Source organism: Rosa rugosa, chromosome 3 (assembly GCF_958449725.1).
Source record: "Rosa rugosa chromosome 3, drRosRugo1.1, whole genome shotgun sequence".
In the NCBI taxonomy this organism is placed as follows: Eukaryota; Viridiplantae; Streptophyta; class Magnoliopsida; order Rosales; family Rosaceae; genus Rosa; species Rosa rugosa.
In genome coordinates, this window is record NC_084822.1 from 1,847,579 (window position 1) to 1,869,598 (window position 22,020).

General features: G+C 41.4%; 2 protein-coding genes and 1 long non-coding RNA gene across 3 annotated transcripts; 2 read left to right on the forward strand and 1 right to left on the reverse strand.

The window, feature by feature from the left end:
* The first annotated feature begins 540 nt into the window (after positions 1 to 540).
* Positions 541 to 3,422, forward strand: LOC133740951 (uncharacterized). Its single transcript, XR_009861531.1, has 3 exons — positions 541 to 1,282; positions 1,835 to 1,913; positions 2,844 to 3,422. It is a non-coding gene; the product is annotated as an uncharacterized LOC133740951 (long non-coding RNA).
* Positions 3,423 to 3,544: 122 nt separating this feature from the next.
* LOC133735960 (uncharacterized) lies at positions 3,545 to 5,349 on the forward strand. Its single transcript, XM_062163401.1, has 3 exons — positions 3,545 to 4,668; positions 4,807 to 5,150; positions 5,333 to 5,349. The coding sequence occupies exons 1-3, from the start codon at positions 3,545 to 3,547 to the stop codon at positions 5,347 to 5,349; spliced, it is 1,485 nt and encodes a 494-aa protein (XP_062019385.1).
* Positions 5,350 to 17,508: 12,159 nt separating this feature from the next.
* On the reverse strand, positions 17,509 to 18,549 carry LOC133735970 (uncharacterized mitochondrial protein AtMg00810-like). Its single transcript, XM_062163406.1, has one exon. It carries the CDS (start codon positions 18,547 to 18,549, stop codon positions 17,509 to 17,511), a length of 1,041 nt encoding a protein of 346 aa, XP_062019390.1.
* Between the last annotated feature and the right edge of the window lie 3,471 nt (positions 18,550 to 22,020).

Consider the following 22,020-nt stretch of genomic DNA (forward strand, 5'->3'; position numbering starts at 1 on the left):
GGTGACGCGTAACAAGTAGGCTTAGATATAGCATGTAGAAAAACTCATTTCCTTTGCTCTTTTTTACTTCCTCTTTGCTCAATTCTTTTAAATTTACTTCTCTTGTTAAGCTTGAAGGTGCAAAGATTTTGCATTATTTGTGCTTGATTGTTTCTAGACAGAGCCGTCTCAAACTTTTCGGAGGCCCTGTGCGAAACTTAAAATGTGGCCCTCCAAGCTTTAGTTTTATATTTATACTTGAACAAACTCACAATATAAAATCAAATGGCCAACAATGATCAATGATAGCTCATTAGATGAGCCTACAATAGAGGCTAAATAGTCAATACAAGTGTAAAGTTTGCAATAAAAAATATTACAAAAAGATGCTTGATCTAAAACCCTCAAAATAATACATTCTTCCAGCAGTGTTGATTGATATTCATTTGAAAATCCATCTCCTTGCCTTCGTAGCTGCAAAATCATCAATTAGTTTATCGTAATTGATTTTTCCAAGATATTCATTCTCAATAAAGCAAGTCCCTATTAGTGTGTGTAATAACCTCATCTTCCACTTACTAGTTATTGAATTTTCTGGTTTTATCACAAATTTATAGTGGCAAATACTTTGTTTAAAAAAATTGAGGTGTGCTCTTTGTGTTTCAAGCATTAAGAGAGGTAGTGCGACACTAGTTGTATTTTACTCTACATGTTGATAGATGGTGGTGTACCAGCTCCAGAAGAAAAGAAAGAAAATCTCTCACTCTCTCCCTCTCTGCCGAAACCAGCAACCAAAACAGAGCATTCCTTCTCCAAGCTTGTTCTCGCTCCACAGGCCTTTGAATCGACCCAGACCACGTTCCACAGCTTCGCCTCTTCCTTTCGCAGCTGCCGGTAACAGCCTTTCGCCGTCTCGTGGGCCGTACACGGCGGTGGAGCACGAGGCCGGTTTACCCCCGTTTTGATTTCAAGCTTGATATCTCAAGTTACCATTCACCACTCCTCACCAAACTCCATCCACAAGCTCACCTCAACGTCCTGAAGCTCCCAGAAGTGGCCTTGCACGGCGGCGCTACTCGTGGTGGCGGCTGGAAGCCAGACCCGATCAAATCGAAAACCAAAGCTTCGATCGACATATCTCGCGCTACAGGATGTTGTTTTGAGTGTTTCTTGAACTGGTGAACTCAGAGTGAGGATCTGAACAACTTTCCAGAAGGTATCGAGGCCTGAAGTTGCAGTTTTTACGTCGAACTAGGAGCTCACCGGTTTCTGGGTTTTTTCCGGCCAACCCGACTGGTTTGAGGTAATTTCTATCCCTTCCGGTCATCTTCAGCTTACATGCTAGTTAAGAAAATCATTAGGCATGATGAGACGAAGCGGAGCAGCCTGGCCCCGACACCATTGGCGGTGGTCGGCGGCGGCTCTGTCCCTAACTCCGGCGGCCCTTTCCGGCCACCTCCGGGGGTCAAAAATATGGTTTCTGTACATTTTCAGATTCTATATTTCAATACGATCATTTTGATATATTATACGCAATTTTTGGATATCATATGATTAAGTTATGAATTTTTACGTTTCGATCGATTTCGATCGTTTGATTCATGATATGTGAAGTTAGGACCGTCAGATGGACTTGTAGTTTTGATATGATGATCTTATGACTGTCCCAGCGGCTTTGTGTGGTCATGGGCGAAGATCCGACCGTTGGATCTTCGTATAAATGCAAAACAGTGATTAGGAAGGCGATCCGTGAGGATCCGACCGTTGGATCATCATTTAATTTCAATCCGACCGTTGGATTGTCGTTTGATTATGTTTTTGAGTTATTGGCTAAGTTAAGGTCATGTTTGATTAGGTGATCGACAGTTTGATTTGGTGGACGATTCGTGAAAGTGTATTTTGAGCTGTTAAGAAGACGCAGCGGGAATTTAGAGGTGAGTAAACCTCACGTGGTTCATATTACGAACCGAATAAATTTAATTACCTTATTTTGTCGTAATTGTGTGAAAATATTTATGGAATAAATATTTGTTTTAAAATCATATGGACTTGATCAATTACGGTCCATAGGTAAGTAAAATGATTTTAATTATACAAAATGAATTTCACGATTTTCTTGTGTGAACTATAGTTGGTATTAGTGATTATCCCTGAGCGGATAATTACGTATATATATATTTACGTGATTATATGTGAATGGCGTGACATTGAAGAGTGTGAAATTGAGATGATTAAATTATTATAAATTGACATGTGACTTACCATATTTATATGTGATGAACATGATTGATGAGTTCTTGTTAATATTCATGATTTACATTGGAGGATGTATAGAGTCAGAGAATGTAGGGTTCTGAGGATGAGGTGTCCGAAGTTCGACGGTTAAGGATAACCGGAGTGTTTGTGTACTGAGGACGGGGATGTCCAAGGTGCGACGGTTTATTATTAACCGAAGTTGTGTGCTGAGGACGGGGATGTCCAAAGCGCGACGGTTTATTATTAACCGAAGTATATGGTGCTGAGGACGGGGATGTCCAAAGCGCGACGGTTATAGTGTTAACCGAAGTATTTTTGCCGTTGCTTGACCCTAGGCCAAGGTGTCAGAGGTAACGAGGCAGTTAGAGCTCTAACGTGTTATGGGATGGGACCCAAGTGGTGATAGTGTTGTGAGATAGGACCAAAGTGGTGATATTGAATGGGTTTGACGTTTGCGTCGTGGATGTTGAGATTGTTGGTTGTGTTGTTGAGTTATAAGAATTGTAATTTAAAATCAACAGTTCTTTCTTGTTTACTCATACTGGCTGTAAAAAGCTTACCGGGTTTTGTGTTGTTGCAACTCCCGGTACACTATTCAAATTGTGTAGCGGGAAATCCTACAGGTCAGGAGAACCAGGACGGTGATCGGGCTGCTTAGAGTAGTGTTATGTGAATTACAGCATTATATTGTGAGGTTTGTTATGCTCATTTAGAGCTTTGCAATTTTACTTTGTAAGAGTGAATTGTAATAATTAACTCGAGGTTTTCGAGTTTTTGTGTTGAGTGGCGAGTGGTGTGTTTGTTTGTGAGAAAAAAATTCAGAACGTTATTTGTATTAATTGTTTATTCATGTTTCGGATTTGAATTGGTTATTCAAAATTCGGGGCGTGACAGTTTGGTATCAGAGCGTAAGGTGCATATTTGGTGATGTGTCAATACTTTCCGAGTGATGGCCCGTCTGCAGCGGATCCCCATCGTGTGCTCTTCGGTATTGGCTAAGTCATTGGGTATGTGTGAGTGTTAGGAGTCGTTTAGGCCGCTAAGTAGTCTTAGGAACGTGAATACTTTTCTTGTAGTATCGACTTGGTTAATATGGACTAGTATTGACTTATACTATGTTGAGTGTTATACATGTATTAACCAAACATACTATGCTTCCTAGGTAATGGAAATTCCGAGGGGTGGGCCTAGACGTCGTGGTGGGGGTGTAAGAGAAGGTAGAACTGGTGATAGGGACAGGTTCCGTCCCATAGAGGAGCTTTATGATGATGATGTAGAGTCTTCTATCGGTGTACAACCTACTCCGCCCATGGGTGAAATGGCTGACCCTGGTCGTCTGTTGCGATTGGCTAGAGACATTAATCATCTGGGAGCAGCCAAGTTTCATGGAAGCATGGATTACATGGTGGCTGATCAATGGGTCGAGGATATGGAGAATTATTTCGAGATGATGGACTGTAATGAGATCGAAAAGAGGAAGTTAGCCACTTTCATGCTAAAGGGTGAGGCTAGGGTGTGGTGGAATTGTATGCAAAAGACCATTGATGTGACCACCTTGACTTGGGATGGTTTTGTGAGACTATTCCGAGAGAAGTACTTTCCAGCTTCAGTGAGAGAAAAATTGGAACGGGAGTTCCTCTCACTAACACAAGGGAAGATGACGGTGACAGAGTATGAGGCAGAGTTCTCTAGGCTATATAGGTTTGTGAAATCAATGGATGCTGAGGATTTGGCCAAGAAGTTTCAGCGGGGGTTGAATGCTTCCATTGAGCGTGATGTGGCCATTTTGGAACTGAAGGTCATGAAGGAAATTCTAGCAAAGGCTCTGATCATTGAGCAACAGAACTTGATTCATAAGGAGAAGGAAACAGCTGAGAGGGATTTTCAGGGAAAGGGAAAGGCAGTGGCAGGTAACAGTGGATCCAGAGACTTTAGGGGTGGATACTGGAAGAGACAAAAGACTCAGTTCCACCATCAGGCCCCAGCTAGAGTAGCAGCAGCTCCTCTTCCTCCTATTCGGGCCGTACCTGTCAGACAAGTTGCAGCTGCAGCGCCTGTGAGATGTTATAACTGCGATGAGTTGGGTCATCTCTCTAGGGCTTGCACTAAACCCAGGGCTAAGGGATGCTTTCGTTGCGGACAGACTGGACACCTTGCCAAGGACTGTACTCGACCCCGTGTTGGAGGACAGGGTAATCAGCAAAGGCTCTTACCTCCAGTACCAGCTAGAGTCTTTGCAATCGGTCAGAGAGGCACTGGGGTGGAAGGTACTTTATCTGTTTATAACTATCTTGCTAGAGTATTGTTTGATACGGGAGCCTCCCACTCTTTCATATCTAGTTCAGTAGTGGATGTGTTGGGATTGATTGTCATGCCTCTTACTAGATCATTATGTGTTACATCACCTCTGGGTGTGTCTCTTGAGCTGGATATGTTTTGTGATGATTGCCCTATTGGGATAGGTGGTAGAGAGTTCTCTGCATCATTGATTGTGATTCCGGATCACACATATGATGTGATTTTGGGTATGGATTGGTTGAGCCCGAACCATGCATTGATTGATTGCTTTAGGATGATTGTATCCTTCCGTATTCCTGGACAACCGGTGTTTCATTACCGTTGTCTGAGGTCCGACGTTGCCATGAGGGCAGGGATTTTGGCTCATATTGAGTCAGGGAGTAGTATTTCTGAGATTACAGGGATTCCTGTAGTTTCAGAATATGCTGATGTGTTTAAGGAGATACCAGGGTTACCTCCAAAAAGGGTAATGGACTTCTCCATTGATGTGATACCAGGTACTGCCCCTGTATCGAAAGCACCCTATCGGATGGCTCCAGCTGAACTTCAGGAGTTGAAGGTTCAGATTGATGGATTACTGACTCAAGGGTTCATACAGGCTAGTGTATCTCCTTGGGGTGCACCAGTGTTGTTTGTGAAGAAGAAGGATAATTCACTTCGATTATGTGTGGATTATCGGCAGCTGAACAAGGTGACCATCAAGAACAGGTATCCTTTACCTAGGATTGATGACTTGTTCGATCAGCTTAGAGAGGCTACTGTGTTCTCAAAGATTGATTTGAGATCTGGATATCACCAGTTAAGGGTGAAGGATGAGGATATTCCAAAGACGGCGTTCAGAACTAGGTATGGACATTATGAGTTCCTTGTCATGCCTTTTGGTCTAACTAATGCACCAGCAGCATTCATGGACTTGATGAACCGCACGTTCAGTCCCTACTTGGACCAGTTTGTAGTAGTTTTCGTGGACGACATTTTGATTTATTCAAAGTCGTCTGGTGACCATGAGAAGCATTTGCGAATTGTACTACAGACATTAAGAGAAAAGAAATTGTTTGCCAAACTCGAGAAGTGCGATTTTTGGCAGAAGGAAGTCAAGTTCCTTGGTCACGTAGTTTCGAAGGATGGAGTTTCTGTGGACCCTTCGAAGGTTGAAGCGGTGATGAGTTGGAGTCGCCCCACTACTGTTACAGAGATCCGTAGCTTCCTCGGATTAGCAGGTTACTACAGGCGCTTCATTGAGGGGTTTTCTAGTATCGCTTCAGCTTTGACTAAGTTGACACGGAAGGACACTCAGTTTGTATGGACGGATGAGTGTGAGAAGGCTTTCAACGAGCTGAAAACCCGGTTGACTACGGCACCAGTGTTGACTATTCCTACTAGCAGAGGTGGTTTAGTTATCTACAGTGATGCATCTCATCAGGGTTTGGGGTGTGTGTTGATGCAGAATGGTTGTGTTGTTGCTTATGGCTCTAGACAACTGAAGGTTCATGAGCGGAATTACCCCACTCATGATCTAGAGCTAGCTGCAGTGGTGTTTGCCTTGAAAATTTGGAGACACTATCTGTATGGTGAGAAGTTTGAACTCTTTTCAGATCATAAGAGTCTGAAATATCTATTCTCCCAAAAGGAGTTGAACATGAGGCAGAGGAGATGGATGGAGCTCATCAAAGACTATGATTTCACTTTGGAGTATCATCCTGGAAAGGCCAATGTAGTGGCAGATGCTTTGAGTAGGAAGCCCCGAGTAATCATGGCATCGCTTATGGTACAGGAGTGGCTCATGTTGGAAGCTGCATCCGAATTTGATCTTATGCCCACAAGAGGTGGACATGAAATCTTTCTCGGTAGTATGACCTTACAGTCTACCTTGATTTCCAGGATCATTCAGGGGCAGACACTTGATGAGTTTGCCCAGGCGAGGATTGCAGAGATGACTGCTAATCCTGATGTGGAGGGCCCTTCTGAGTGGGCTACTAGAGCAGATGGGGGGTTGAGATTTCGAGGAAGATTGTATGTTCCAAGTGTTGATAACCTCAAGGAGGAGGTCATGCGGGAAGCTCATAGATCTCGATACACGATACATCCAGGTGGTACTAAAATGTATATGGACCTACGAAGACAATTTTGGTGGTATGGAATGAAGAGGGATGTGGCGGAACATGTGTCGAAGTGTCTTACATGTCAGCGAGTGAAGGCAGAACATCAGAGGCCTGCAGGGATGCTACAACCATCACCGATTCCGGTGTGGAAATGGGAAGATATCTCCATGGACTTTGTGACTGGATTGCCTAGGTCCAGGCAAGGTTATGACTCAATTTGGGTGATTGTGGACCGATTGACGAAGTCTGCACACTTCCTTCCTGTGGCAAAAACTTACTCAGGGGATGCGTTGTGTAAGTTGTACGTGAATGAGATAGTAAGGCTGCATGGTGTGCCTGTTACAATTGTTTCTGATCGGGATGCTCGTTTCACTTCAGAATTTTGGCGTAGATTCCATAAGGCATTGGGCACAGCTTTAGCTATGAGCACCGCATTTCATCCACAGACAGATGGGCAAACTGAGAGAGTGAATCAGGTGATGGAGGATATGCTTAGAGCTTGTGTGATGGACTTTAAGGGAAGTTGGGCGGATCACCTACCATTGATAGAGTTTGCCTACAACAACAGTTATCACGCCAGCATCGGCATGGCCCCGTATGAGGCTCTTTATGGTAGGCCATGTAGAACTCCTATCTGTTGGACAGAAGTAGGGGAGAAGGGACTCTTTGGTCCTGCACTTGTTCTGGAGACTACAGAGAAGATCACTACTATTCGGGATAGGATCCAAATAGCACAAAGTAGACAGAAGAGTTATGCAGACTTAAAGAGAAGACCAGTTGAGTTCAAGACGGGTGATTACGTGTTCTTGAAGGTCTCACCTATGAAAGGCGTAATGAGATTTGGCAAGAAGGGAAAACTCGCACCAAGGTATGTTGGACCCTTTGAGATTCTAGAAAGGGTTGGGAAAGTGGCATATCGTCTTGCCTTACCAGTTAGCATGTCTGGTGTACACAATGTCTTTCATGTGTCTATGCTCAGGAAGTACGTCCGAGATGAGTCCCATGTAATTGATCATGGTACGATTGAGGTAAACACGGATGTAACCTTTGTGGTTGAACCTGTTCGTATCTTAGATAGGTCTACGAAGAAGCTTCGTAGGAAGGAGGTTAATCTTGTGAAGGTGCTGTGGAGTCATCATGACGAGGGCGATGCATCATGGGAGTTAGAGTCTGACATGAGAGTGAAGTATCCACAGCTCTTTGGGGAGTTGAGTACTTGAATTTCGGGACGAAATTCCTTTAAGGGGGGTAGATTGTAATAACCTCATCTTCCACTTACTAGTTATTGAATTTTCTGGTTTTATCACAAATTTATAGTGGCAAATACTTTGTTTAAAAAAATTGAGGTGTGCTCTTTGTGTTTCAAGCATTAAGAGAGGTAGTGCGACACTAGTTGTATTTTACTCTACATGTTGATAGATGGTGGTGTACCAGCTCCAGAAGAAAAGAAAGAAAATCTCTCACTCTCTCCCTCTCTGCCGAAACCAGCAACCAAAACAGAGCATTCCTTCTCCAAGCTTGTTCTCGCTCCACAGGCCTTTGAATCGACCCAGACCACGTTCCACAGCTTCGCCTCTTCCTTTCGCAGCTGCCGGTAACAGCCTTTCGCCGTCTCGTGGGCCGTACACGGCGGTGGAGCACGAGGCCGGTTTACCCCCGTTTTGATTTCAAGCTTGATATCTCAAGTTACCATTCACCACTCCTCACCAAACTCCATCCACAAGCTCACCTCAACGTCCTGAAGCTCCCAGAAGTGGCCTTGCACGGCGGCGCTACTCGTGGTGGCGGCTGGAAGCCAGACCCGATCAAATCGAAAACCAAAGCTTCGATCGACATATCTCGCGCTACAGGATGTTGTTTTGAGTGTTTCTTGAACTGGTGAACTCAGAGTGAGGATCTGAACAACTTTCCAGAAGGTATCGAGGCCTGAAGTTGCAGTTTTTACGTCGAACTAGGAGCTCACCGGTTTCTGGGTTTTTTCCGGCCAACCCGACTGGTTTGAGGTAATTTCTATCCCTTCCGGTCATCTTCAGCTTACATGCTAGTTAAGAAAATCATTAGGCATGATGAGACGAAGCGGAGCAGCCTGGCCCCGACACCATTGGCGGTGGTCGGCGGCGGCTCTGTCCCTAACTCCGGCGGCCCTTTCCGGCCACCTCCGGGGGTCAAAAATATGGTTTCTGTACATTTTCAGATTCTATATTTCAATACGATCATTTTGATATATTATACGCAATTTTTGGATATCATATGATTAAGTTATGAATTTTTACGTTTCGATCGATTTCGATCGTTTGATTCATGATATGTGAAGTTAGGACCGTCAGATGGACTTGTAGTTTTGATATGATGATCTTATGACTGTCCCAGCGGCTTTGTGTGGTCATGGGCGAAGATCCGACCGTTGGATCTTCGTATAAATGCAAAACAGTGATTAGGAAGGCGATCCGTGAGGATCCGACCGTTGGATCATCATTTAATTTCAATCCGACCGTTGGATTGTCGTTTGATTATGTTTTTGAGTTATTGGCTAAGTTAAGGTCATGTTTGATTAGGTGATCGACAGTTTGATTTGGTGGACGATTCGTGAAAGTGTATTTTGAGCTGTTAAGAAGACGCAGCGGGAATTTAGAGGTGAGTAAACCTCACGTGGTTCATATTACGAACCGAATAAATTTAATTACCTTATTTTGTCGTAATTGTGTGAAAATATTTATGGAATAAATATTTGTTTTAAAATCATATGGACTTGATCAATTACGGTCCATAGGTAAGTAAAATGATTTTAATTATACAAAATGAATTTCACGATTTTCTTGTGTGAACTATAGTTGGTATTAGTGATTATCCCTGAGCGGATAATTACGTATATATATATTTACGTGATTATATGTGAATGGCGTGACATTGAAGAGTGTGAAATTGAGATGATTAAATTATTATAAATTGACATGTGACTTACCATATTTATATGTGATGAACATGATTGATGAGTTCTTGTTAATATTCATGATTTACATTGGAGGATGTATAGAGTCAGAGAATGTAGGGTTCTGAGGATGAGGTGTCCGAAGTTCGACGGTTAAGGATAACCGGAGTGTTTGTGTACTGAGGACGGGGATGTCCAAGGTGCGACGGTTTATTATTAACCGAAGTTGTGTGCTGAGGACGGGGATGTCCAAAGCGCGACGGTTTATTATTAACCGAAGTATATGGTGCTGAGGACGGGGATGTCCAAAGCGCGACGGTTATAGTGTTAACCGAAGTATTTTTGCCGTTGCTTGACCCTAGGCCAAGGTGTCAGAGGTAACGAGGCAGTTAGAGCTCTAACGTGTTATGGGATGGGACCCAAGTGGTGATAGTGTTGTGAGATAGGACCAAAGTGGTGATATTGAATGGGTTTGACGTTTGCGTCGTGGATGTTGAGATTGTTGGTTGTGTTGTTGAGTTATAAGAATTGTAATTTAAAATCAACAGTTCTTTCTTGTTTACTCATACTGGCTGTAAAAAGCTTACCGGGTTTTGTGTTGTTGCAACTCCCGGTACACTATTCAAATTGTGTAGCGGGAAATCCTACAGGTCAGGAGAACCAGGACGGTGATCGGGCTGCTTAGAGTAGTGTTATGTGAATTACAGCATTATATTGTGAGGTTTGTTATGCTCATTTAGAGCTTTGCAATTTTACTTTGTAAGAGTGAATTGTAATAATTAACTCGAGGTTTTCGAGTTTTTGTGTTGAGTGGCGAGTGGTGTGTTTGTTTGTGAGAAAAAAATTCAGAACGTTATTTGTATTAATTGTTTATTCATGTTTCGGATTTGAATTGGTTATTCAAAATTCGGGGCGTGACAGTGTGCTCTTCCACATTATCTTCCCTCACAGTGTGCTCTTCTACCTCTTCATTAACTAAAGGGCTAAATACTGATTACTACCCTGTAGTCTGGGTCTAAAATCAATTCAGTCCTTGAATTTCTAATTTCATCAAAAACACCCATGCACTTTCAATTTTGATCTAATAGGTCCAATCTGTTAGTCTTCCGGTAATTGAGTCATTCGACATAACTCATATATGGCCTATGTTTTATGATGTGGTGTTGAGGTGGCATGCATAGTCAATTTAGGAGTGGGTCCCACTATTAGAAATCTATCAAATAAAAAAAATTTCAACAAATAATTCAACTATAACTTGAATCTACAACAGAATATTAACAAATTAGACCTATTAGATCAAAATTGAAAGTATAGGGGTGTTTTTTGTTGAAATTAGAAGTCCAGAAACTGAATTGATTTTGGACCTAAACCACAGAGTAGTAACCAGTATTTAGCCCTTAACTAAATTTTCACCCAAACCTTATGGTTCTCTAGTAATGAACCTATCAAGACTTCCCCTTAAAGAATGAACCAACTCTGCATCTTTTTTCTTCTTTAAACGTTTTGCATATCCAGATGAACATTTTCTTTTAGGAGGCATGCTTCTAAATTTTAACACAAGAAGCAAATGAATGTAAATAAGAGAACCTGATTTCTTGAAGATCAAAGACTCGGATGACTGAGATGAGACTCTGAGTCCGCAGTCCGCTGCAAATGGATTTTTTCGAGTAAAACGCAATCTGGATGGCTAGGTTGAATGTCATAAGGCTCGCCTTGTGGCTAAGAAATTCCATCAACAACAAGGTATTGACTATGAGGAGGCATTTAGTCCTGTGATTAAACCAGCTACTAGTCGTACTGTGCTTTGTATTGCTGTGTCTCGAGGCTGGTCTCTTCGTCAAGAATGCCTTTCTTCATGGTTTTCTCAAGGAGGATGTCTACATGACTCAACCGCCAGGGTTTATTTGTCTGTCTCGGCCTTCTCATGTTTGCAAGCTTAACAAGGCCATCTATGGCCTCAAACAAGCTGCCCACGCCTGGTTTCATCGCATGACCTCCTGTGTATTGTCAGTTGGTTTTGTTCAAAGTGTGGCAGATTCATTTTTGTTTATTTTCCGTCATGGTCTTCACACCATTTATTTTCTGCTATATGTTGTTGACATTGTGGTTATGGGCAGCGATGATCGTCTTGTCCAAAGTTTTGTTGCTGCTCTTGGCCGTGGTTTTGATATTAAAGATTTGGACCCTCTCCATTACTCATTTGGTCTGCAAGTTACTACTCATTCCAAGGGACTCCATGTTCGTCAACTCAATTATGCTCATGACCTTCTTTTGAAGCATGATCTTCTACATAGCCAGCCTATGAGCATTCCAATGTCTGCCAAGTCCAATCTAACTGTTGTAGATGGAGATCTTCTTGACAATCCTTCTGTTTGTACCCACATTTGCATGTCCACTCAGACATAGCTAATGTGAATATAGTTTTTGAATGTTTTGAGTTACAGTGAGCCGCTCAACAAGTAACAGGGCCGATAGCCAGATATATTGGCCGATGAACAATTGGACAGTTCATTTGGTCCAAGACAAGTCAGATAAAAAACTAGGCCGATAGAAGGTTTCGAAAGTTAGGTTATTGGTTATCGGCTAGCCAGTAGTCATCAATTCAAAAGAAGGTTTATTGTCTAAAAGCCCATCGACCAGTTGTTCAAATCATATGAGTCAGTTTCCAACTCGAACTCAACTTGGAAAGAAAGCAGTCGATAGACAGAGAAGTCGAAAAGTGATAAAGATGAAAATTGATCGAGTTAGTATTGCAATCGACTTGAAGTTTAGGTCAGCCGATAAGGGGAGTTCAATCCAAGACAGTTTACTTCAAGATTAATTACAGCCCTTAATAATGATCATCAAAGCCGATCAAGACGGAGTCCAGCATCAAGTCAGCCGATGATAAGCATTGGAGCCAAATCAAGATAGAGTTAGAAAGCTGAGAGGAGGCCGAATTCCGAATTCCACTCAACTTCAAAGAGTCAAGAGATCAGTTCAAGTCGCAAGACTGCCAATATAAATAGAAGCATCGACAGAAGACATCACACACACATCTCCAGTCAAAACTCCATCATGGGTTAATTTCCTTTTATTTTTCTTAGCTCCAGATTAGTTTCATTGTCTTTTCAATTCCTTAGTTGTTAGCTCTACTAGTTCAAGTCATTTTCCTTGTAACCTAGTATCGATATTTCAATTGTTTCTATTGTTACTTTTTTGTAATAGTTGATAGTTTTATTCTTCAAGCCGTTTACTTTTTCGCTCTTTACGTTATCGTTCATTTAGTTTCTTGCAATTTACTTTCTTGTTCTTTATTTTTCTGCACTTAATTAATTTAGAGTTTACTTCCTTACTCTTTTACTATTGTATTTATGCTCTTGCACTAGGAGTAGTTATAACTTAATTGTTCGGTTACCAATCACTATTTACTTCATCCATTGAACAACCCGAAAGTCCTTGTCTCCAAGGCATCGGACCTTCAGCTGAGATTGTTCCTTCCTCGGCTTTCAATTGCTTGACGAAGTCAGAAAAATGCGCACTACATCTACTACATCTACAATTGCATACTTGGCCTTTTGGCCGTGTGCTGGCACGCCCCGCAATCTATTCAGCAAGAAGGACGTTTGTTCCTTGATCTCTCGGCTATCTCGGCCGAGGTGATTTTCAGTGGTAACACCTTCTCTATTTCATGAGTTAGTTAGCTCTTTACAATACCTTACCATTACCTGTTCGGATATTGCATTTGCGGTTAACTCTTTGTCTCAATTCAAGAGTCAACTGCATTTCCCTCATCTTGTTGCTGTGAGGCGTATTCTCTGCTATGTCAAATGCACACTTGATCATGGCTTGTGGTTTGAGCCTCAACGTCAACCGGTTCACCTATCTGCCCACTCGGATGCCGATTGGGCTGACTGCATCCACACCCGCCGTTCTACATCCGGTTATCTCATCTATTTTGGTTTTACTTTGATATCTTGGTGCTCTAAGAAGCAACCCACTATAGCTCGATCAAGTGTTGAGTCCGAGTACCGCTCTTTGGCTCATGCAAGTGCAGAAACTACTTGGTTGGGTTTTTTGTTATATGAACTTGGTGCTCGGCTTCACTTTTCAATTTTATTACGTTGTGATAATCTCAGTGCTACTTATATGGCTTCTAATCATGTTTTCCAAGCTCGAACTAAGCACATTGAGCTTGATTATCATTATGTTCGAGAAAAGATTGCTCTTGGCAGTCATCGTGTGTGCTTTATTCCTTTTGTGGATCAACCGGCTGATCTTCTTACCAAGCCACTTCACAAGTCTCGCCATTTTCTACTTTTTGGTAAACTTGTTCGTCCATTGCCGCCAAGTTTGAGGGGTAATGTTAGAGAAAATCACTCTTCCGTTTTGATTCCTGCATTAATTAACTCTAAATAGGTTTTGATCAATTTTGATTCACTCATAATTATGGAATCATTGTAACAGCCAAATCTGTGCATATATATTTGTACCTACTGTATATTCAAAGATCAATGAAAATCATTCTTTACACTGGGAATGACTCTACTTGTGGCAAGTGAAGCCCCACATCAATTTCCTGGTAGACTTTATGAGGAATTCGCGATGCCCATAGATTCAGATATCTTGGAGTATCAGGTGAAGTTCCCTGTTTGATGTATTAGTCTTTGTTAGCTGCTTCAATTGCACTTGTAGTCTCACAAATCACAATTCATCTCTTGCATGTTCTTTGATTTTGCAAGCTAGGGTGAGGCCATCATGAATTCCCTTTAGGAAACTCAAGTAGTCTTCGATTGTAAATTTAGCACTTTTTGACATATAGGCCAATCATGCATTAGCAATCTTTCTTCTACATAAGGAATTAAGGATCACCGTAGTGGGATTATAGGAATGAATCATGAGTTTCTCTTTATAGAAAATGCCTAATCTTAGGTATAGTTATAGCATTTGAAGTAAGCTTCCAAGTTGATTTGTCAATAATATGAGTATTGCAGTTTTGTAGAAATACCTCCATAAGTCTGTCTATGGATCCAATGCTACCTACATCTAACACTAAAACAGTCGTTCTTATGACCATAGTGTGCGCTTCATGTCCTGGTCTCCAGTTGGAATGACAGGGACTACTTCGCTTCCTCATCAGACAATATGTGGGAAATCGAGCCAAAATTCCAGTAGAGTGGCTTGATCACTTTAATCCACTACAAGAGTAAGCATAGGTTTAAAAGGCATGTTACCACAACCCAAATTAGGGATGCATATGTTGATGTTTCTTTCCTTGGCACTTTCGATCTAGCACCTTGCATAAGAATATCTATGCCTACCGATAAACTGGATCATGCGAAAAGTATAGGTTTTAAAGGATCTGAGCCCAGAAAATTACACAAAAGAGTGGCAGCATTAATATGAGAATAGTTTATCCTTCCAATCAAATATCTGCTCAGTAATCAGTATTGATGCTTTCAAAGGTATATGAGTTCTAAAGATTAATTTATTGGCCAGAAGTGTAGCAATGTGTATTTAGATGAGACATTCTGATAGAATAGTAAAGGTGTCACCGAGAAGGAATAAGGAATCATAAGCAAATAATAGATTGGACAGCATTGGACCATCCTTGGCCAAGTAAATCCCTGCAAATTCTCATTGTGCATTTTGAAGAGATTATATAGGATAAAGCTTCATTCACAAGGAATCAAGGATTAATACGTAAAGTACAAGGATCTTCCTGTGTTAAACCACTATACAGATTGAATAGCTGTCCTGCTTTGCCATTTGATGGAGAGCCACTAAACCTTTAACCCCGTTTTCAATACGATTGCCTTGAGGAAGTACCATTTTATCTATCATAGGCCTAGTCCACATCCTGCTTTAGGCTAATTCTAATTGTTTTCCTGATATTTTGAACTTTAGACGATCAAATATGCTTTATGGCCTACCAGAGAATTCTCTTGGATCTGCCTAAGTGCTACAAAAGCATTAGCTGTTGTGTCACAATTGCAGGAAAGATCAATATATATTAACCTGTTGGCTGGCACTTTAGAGCTTAGATAGTATTCTATAGGCAAAGGTACAAAGACTTAGAGCACTTATCGAACCACGCATTCCGGACTAGGGCCTTTGGAATTAAAACAGTTTCAGTTCTGTACTAAACATCTCCAGAGCTGCCCATGAGTAAAATATAGTGCTACATTCTGAACTATCTCACCAATTTTAGACCAAAGTTCTTGATAAATATCCCAGGAACCCTATCATCACTATGGGACTTGAGAGAGTCCAATTTATGGGCCTACTGGATTTCATTTCAGCTAACAGGATTTCACATAATTGACTAATTGAGAGAAGAGATTGAAGGTATAGCGTGAACCCCTGGTTCCCATCCCCTCTCCAATTTTCAGTTGATCATCCTACTTTTTTTGTCTTCTAAAAATTAAATAGATTCTAGATTTACTCTTCTGATCTCATTTTTTCTATCAATTAATTTTTCAGATTTTTTTTCTCATTTACATTTTCTGTGTTCCTAAAGCTTCATTGTTGACACAGTTTTGAAAATTCTCATGCTTGACATGTACTGCACTATCGCACATTAATCTGCATACTCGTACCTTGAGTGCTTCACTGTGATTCATGAAAATGGGTATAGAGATGATAATTTTCCAAAAAATCAGTAGTTTAAGCTAGTCAATCCATTTGGTACGTATGCAATAACAACACGCCAAAACTTCAGCATGTCTGTATGATTTTAACATATTGGCATGGCATTATGTTTACTTACGTCACTCCCTAATCTCTTCTTAGTGAAATAATGAAACACCAGATGTGATTGGCGATCAACATTAGTAATGTTGGGGAAGAGTGTATAACATTAATCTTTCGAGATTGAGGTTTCTTTACAGGGTAGACGCACAGTTCAGCTGTATTTGAGTAATTAATGAATCTTGGTTCACTTGTGAAGTTTAAGAATTTAGTTGTTTCTTATTTAGCACAGAACTCTAGGATATAAGAAATCAAGTATTTTGGTATGACACTTTAGGATTACCAAGTATAATTAAGAACCAGATGTAAGGTATCCAATGGAATATAGTTTTCATCATCTGCTGTTGGTTTGTATGGAAATGGAGATGTAAGGTTTGATGTTAACTTTTCTGTTCCTTACAATTCCTCTGCAGCTGTTCTTAACTATGCCGTGGAGTGGTATAATGCTGTGTGACAAGGCGTGTGCACAGAACAATTAGCAGGTTGAACTGCTGTCATGGTGCAAACCTACAGCCGGTATTTTCAAGCTCATTGTTGATGCACCAGATCGATACATTGCCTGGTTGGTGCTGGAGGGTTTATCAGAGATGCTGCTGGGAATTGGATTAATGGGTTCATGCATAATTTTGGTACTGGTGCATGGGGTTTGTTCAATGGACGAAAACTTGCTCAAGCTCCGTCTTGAAGTAGAAACTGACAACCTTTTCCAAAATGAGACTACTGCTCTCCACCTGCTTGGGACTTCGATGAATAATTGCAAGATGCTGATGACTCATGATGCAGTTCAGCTATATACGTTGACTGAATGTTCATAGAGAATGAAAAATGGCAGCTGATATTCTTGCTAAGAAATGCCTGGATATATTGCTCAAGGTGTTTGAATTTTGAGAGGCCCCAGGCTAATGTTACCCAGACCTTGCTTGATAAGTTGGTGGTCTTACTAGGTGGCCAAGTGTTTTTGTTTCTGTTTACCAAAATAATAATGATTACGGCTGAAAATGGTGATTTATGAAAAGAGGATATTTTGCTAGATGATTATCATTCATTCACGTATCAAGGTTATAAACAGATTACAAGAAACAGAGTACCTATTCTACAAGGAAGCAAATCTCTACAATTAAGGAGAAAATAAGGCAGCAAATAATATGCATAACTAAGCTAAACTACTTTCCTATTATACATGATACACAATATTTACTTTCCTAACACTCCCCCTCAAGTTGAAGAGTGGATGTCGCGAACTCCCAACTTGCGAATCATAGGAATGAAGACTTCTTTTCCCAATGCTTTAGTAAGAACATCAGCTAACTGATGTGAAGAACTCACAAACTTTGTAACAACGAAGCCATCTTGAATTTTATCTCTGATGTAATGACAATCCATTTCAATGTGTCTCGTTCTTTCATGAAAAACAGGATTAGCAGCAATATGCAGCGCTGCCTTATTATCACAGTATAGTAGAGCAGGTTTTGATTGCAATACACCCAAATCTTGGAGAAGAAATCCCAACCAAGTCAATTCACAGCAAGCCCCCGTCATTGCTCTATACTCTGCCTCTGCTGAAGAGAGAGAAACGGTCTTCTGCCGCTTTGATCTCCATGAAACCAAAGAGGGTCCAAGAAAGACACAATAGCCTGTAATAGACCTTCTAGTAATTGGGCAACCTGCCCAATCAGAATCACAATAAGCTCGCAACCTGAGATCACTTTCTGAAGAGAAAAATAAACCCTGACCAGGTGCATTCTTAAGATATCGCACAACACGGAGAGCACTTTCCATATGACATTTTCTAGGTTCATGCATGCAACTGCTCAAAACATGAACTGGATAGGTAATATCAGGTCGCGAAATCGTAAGATAGATCAACCTCCCAACTAGCCTCCTATATCGAGATGGATCCTTGAGCAACTCACTTTTATCAGACAATTTCAATCCACGCTCCATGGGAGTATCAATTGGAGCTGCACCTAACAATCCAGCATCTTTAATGATCTCTAGAGCGTATTTCCGCTGGGAAATAAAGATCCCATGGGCAGAAGGTGATACTTCAATGCCAAGAAAATATTTCAAGTTCCCAAGGTCTTTAATACGAAATTGACTATGCAGAAAGTTTCTAAGTGCAGAAATACTAGCAGAGTCATTCCCAGTAATTAGAATATCATCAACATATATCAGAAGAACATTAAAAGACTTGCCTTGTTTCCTTGTGAATAAAGAATAGTTTGCTTTTGATTGAACATAGCCAGCTGATTGCATAGCAACCGAAAACTTGGCGAACCACTGACGAGATGCTTGCTTCAGTCCGTACAAAGACTTTTGAAGGCGACAAACCAAGTGTTCCTCCCCCTGTCGCCGAAGATCTGGAGGAGGTATTGTAATACCCCGAAAAATCCAAATTAATTTCCGTGGATTTTTAGAAATGATTTCACGATAGTGGGAGCGAGTACGAGGCTTGGAGAAGTTATGGAATTAGTTCGAACGATTAATTTTCGAAAACGAACGTTATTTAGGAGGTCTCAAAAAGTGACTTTTTATACATTGGGAATTTGGGAAAACTTCATTCATGAAAGTTGTAGAGCGCGTCGATACGAGTTCGTGGACATATGGAATGCGAAAATCGGAGTTCGTATGAGAAAGTTATAAGCGATTGAAAATCGGGAAAATTCTATAAATACAAAAAAAAGTTCCGGAAATTGCATTGGAGGACAGAAATTTCAGAAACCTATATTTTCTCCCCAATTCTCTCCCGAGCCCAGATTTGTTCCTCTCTCTTCCACCGGCCATATCTCCCTCCACAGACCTCCGATCGACTTGATTCCAAAAGTATTTTCATTCGCCTTGAAGTAAGTTAAAACTTCCTAGAAGACATCAAAGTGAGAAAAGAACCATGGAAGGTGCTAGGAGGCCGAGAAGCTGCACAGCTCGAGCTGGAATTCGCCCGATGCTGCTCTTCCTTCACCGGCCCATATCTCTCTCATCCAACCTCGAATCGAGTTGATTCCAAAAGGGATTTTGCTGGGCCTGAGCTATATTACAACTTTGTAGAAGACATCGAGGGGAAATAACCAACGTGGTAGCCGCTACAAGTCGAAGAACACGGTGTAGTCGAGCTGGAAATCACCTCCTTTCCCCACCGTCGTTCTCCCTCCTCCGGCCACCTTTTGCCGTGATTCTTGAGAGGATTCTGCACTTCTGAGGATGTAGATCATTTCCCCTAAGGTGGATTGCATCGATTTCATCTGTGGAGATCGAATTGGAACGAATTCAAAACTAGGGTTCTTCGGGTTTCAAACCTTATAAGGTAAAATTCTACTTTTTGGCTTATAATCTGACTTTGGTGTAGTTATGAAAGTTTCAATTCGAGTTAAGATGAAGAACTTTCGTGTTGGGAGTTTTGTCTAATTTTGACTTTGGATGGGTGGCGGTGCCGCCACTGTGATGGTGGTTTCCGGCGACCTCCGGCCACCCCAAGGACAGTTTCTGTCCATTTTTGTGTTCTACGTGCTGATACGATCGTTTGCATATATAATTCATAATTTTTGGATATCGTATGATTAAGTTATGAATTTTTAAGTTTCGATCGATTTCGATCGTTCGATTTGTGATCTGTGAAGATCAGACCGTCCGATGGACTTGTAGTTTTGTTATGTTGATCTTATGACTGTCCCAGTGGCTTTGTGTGGTCATGGGCGAAGATCCGACCGTTGGATCTTCGTATAATTGTGAAATAGTGATTCGGAAGGCGATTCGTGAGAATCTAACCGTCGGATTTTCGTATAATTTTGAGGAGATGTTTGTTAGAGTGATTCAAGAAGATCTGACCGTTGGATCTTCGTGATAATTTTGGAGGATGATCCTAAGGGCGATCCGTGAGGATCCGACCGTTGGATCATCATATAAATTCGATCTGGCCGTTGGATCATCATTAAATTAGAATCCGACCGTTGGATTTCCGTATATGTGTGGTTTATGAATGATTGCTAAGTTAAGATCGTATCTGACTAGGTGATTGACGGTTTGAGTTAGTGGACGATTGTGGATCGTATTTTGAGCGGAATTGAAGACGCAGCGGGATTATCGAGGTGAGTAAACCTCACGTGGTTCATATTACGAACCGAGTACTTTTAATTAATTTATTTTTTGTCGTCATTGTGTGAGCTATAGTTGGTATTAATGGGCATTCCTGTGTGAATGTCTATCTATATATATATTATTTATGTGAAATAATATGTATTGTTGAAATTGTGAGATATTATGTACTGTTATGGTTGTGTTGAGTTTATTGTTGAAAAGCAACAATATTGTGAGATGTATTAAATTTATTGTTGAGAAACAATAAATTGTTGATTTGTTGAGATATATTGATCTGTGGAGATCAATAGGTCACGGGGGTGACCATGGCATCTATTAGTGAACCACGCCCTTGTACCGGGTAGGTGGAAACTAATAGCATTAAATCGTGAACCACGCCCTCGCGCCGGGTAGGTGGAAACGATCAGTTAGAGCTCTAGTCTGTCTGCCAAATGTTGAGTGACCTTATGAGGGTAACGGGGAGTGACTCATAAGTGTATAATATTTATATATATATATATTTATATATATATGAGAGTGAGAAAGTGAAGTGGTTTTGTGGTGATCATTGTAATTGTGATGTTTCTACATTTCTATACTTGAGTTAAAGGAAATGTATTTTATTAAATCAACAGTTCTTCTTGTTTACTCATACTGGCTGTAAAAAGCTTACCGGGTTTTGTGTTGTTGCAACTCCCGGTACACTATTCAAATTGTGTAGCGGGTAATCCTACAGGACAGGAGAACCAGGACGGTGATCGTGCGGTTAGAGCAATTGTTAGAGTTTTACAGCAATTGTACGTTGTGAGGTGTGTTATGCTCATTTGAGCTTTACAATATTGCTTGTGAGAGTGAATTGTAATAATGAACTCGAAGTTTCGAGATTTGGATTTTGTAATTGTAATTATTCATGTTTCGGATTTGAATTTATTATTCAAAATTCGGGGCGTGACAGGTATCATGTAAATTTCTTTGTGAAGATCCCCATGTAAGAAGGCATTGTTGACGTCTAACTGAGAAAGTGGCCATCGCCGGGCAGCAGCCAAAACAATTAAGCAGCGAACTGTTATGATCTTTGTAGTGGGAGAAAAAGTGTCCTGATAATCAACACCTTCCATCTGAGTAAAACCTTTGGCCACCAAACGAGCCTTATAACGCTCGACAGAACCATCCGAACGGTGTTTGATCTTGTAAACCCAGCGATAACCAATGGGCTTCTTACCGGCGGGAAGATGTGTGAGAGTCCATGTGCCATTAGCATGGAGAGCCTCTAACTCTGAGCGCATAGCCTCTTGCCACTCAGGATGGGGAGCGGCGTCAACATAGGAACTGGGCTCAGAAGCTTGACTAATCTGAGCAATAAACGATCGATGCCCAGGTGTATACCGATCATATGTGACATAATTGGACAAGGGATAGCGGGTACCTTTGGTTGGACCAGGAAACAAAGAGGACGACTGATCGGAAGTAGGCAGCGTGACCTGAGAGCAAACATAATCCTGAAGTTTTGGGGGCGGAGCAGTGGTGCGAGTGGAGCGACGGAGAGGAGCCTCGGGTGGTGGTGGAACGATGGGTACTGGTGGAGTGATGGGAACCGGCGGTGGTGGCACGTTCAGAGTGGATGAAGCGGAGGGACAGCTGGTGTTGGATGGGGAT

Excerpts from the sequence above, each read along its gene's own strand:
- LOC133735960 (XM_062163401.1), top strand. The coding sequence starts at position 3,545 with ATGGGTGAAATGGCTGACCCTGGTCGTCTGTTGCGATTGGCTAGAGAC. Across the intron at positions 4,669-4,806 it reads GTGTCTCTTGAGCTGGATAT|GATGATTGTATCCTTCCGTA; the intron begins GTTTTGTGATGA and ends TGATTGCTTTAG.
- LOC133735970 (XM_062163406.1), bottom strand. The coding sequence starts at position 18,549 with ATGCAATCAGCTGGCTATGTTCAATCAAAAGCAAACTATTCTTTATTC.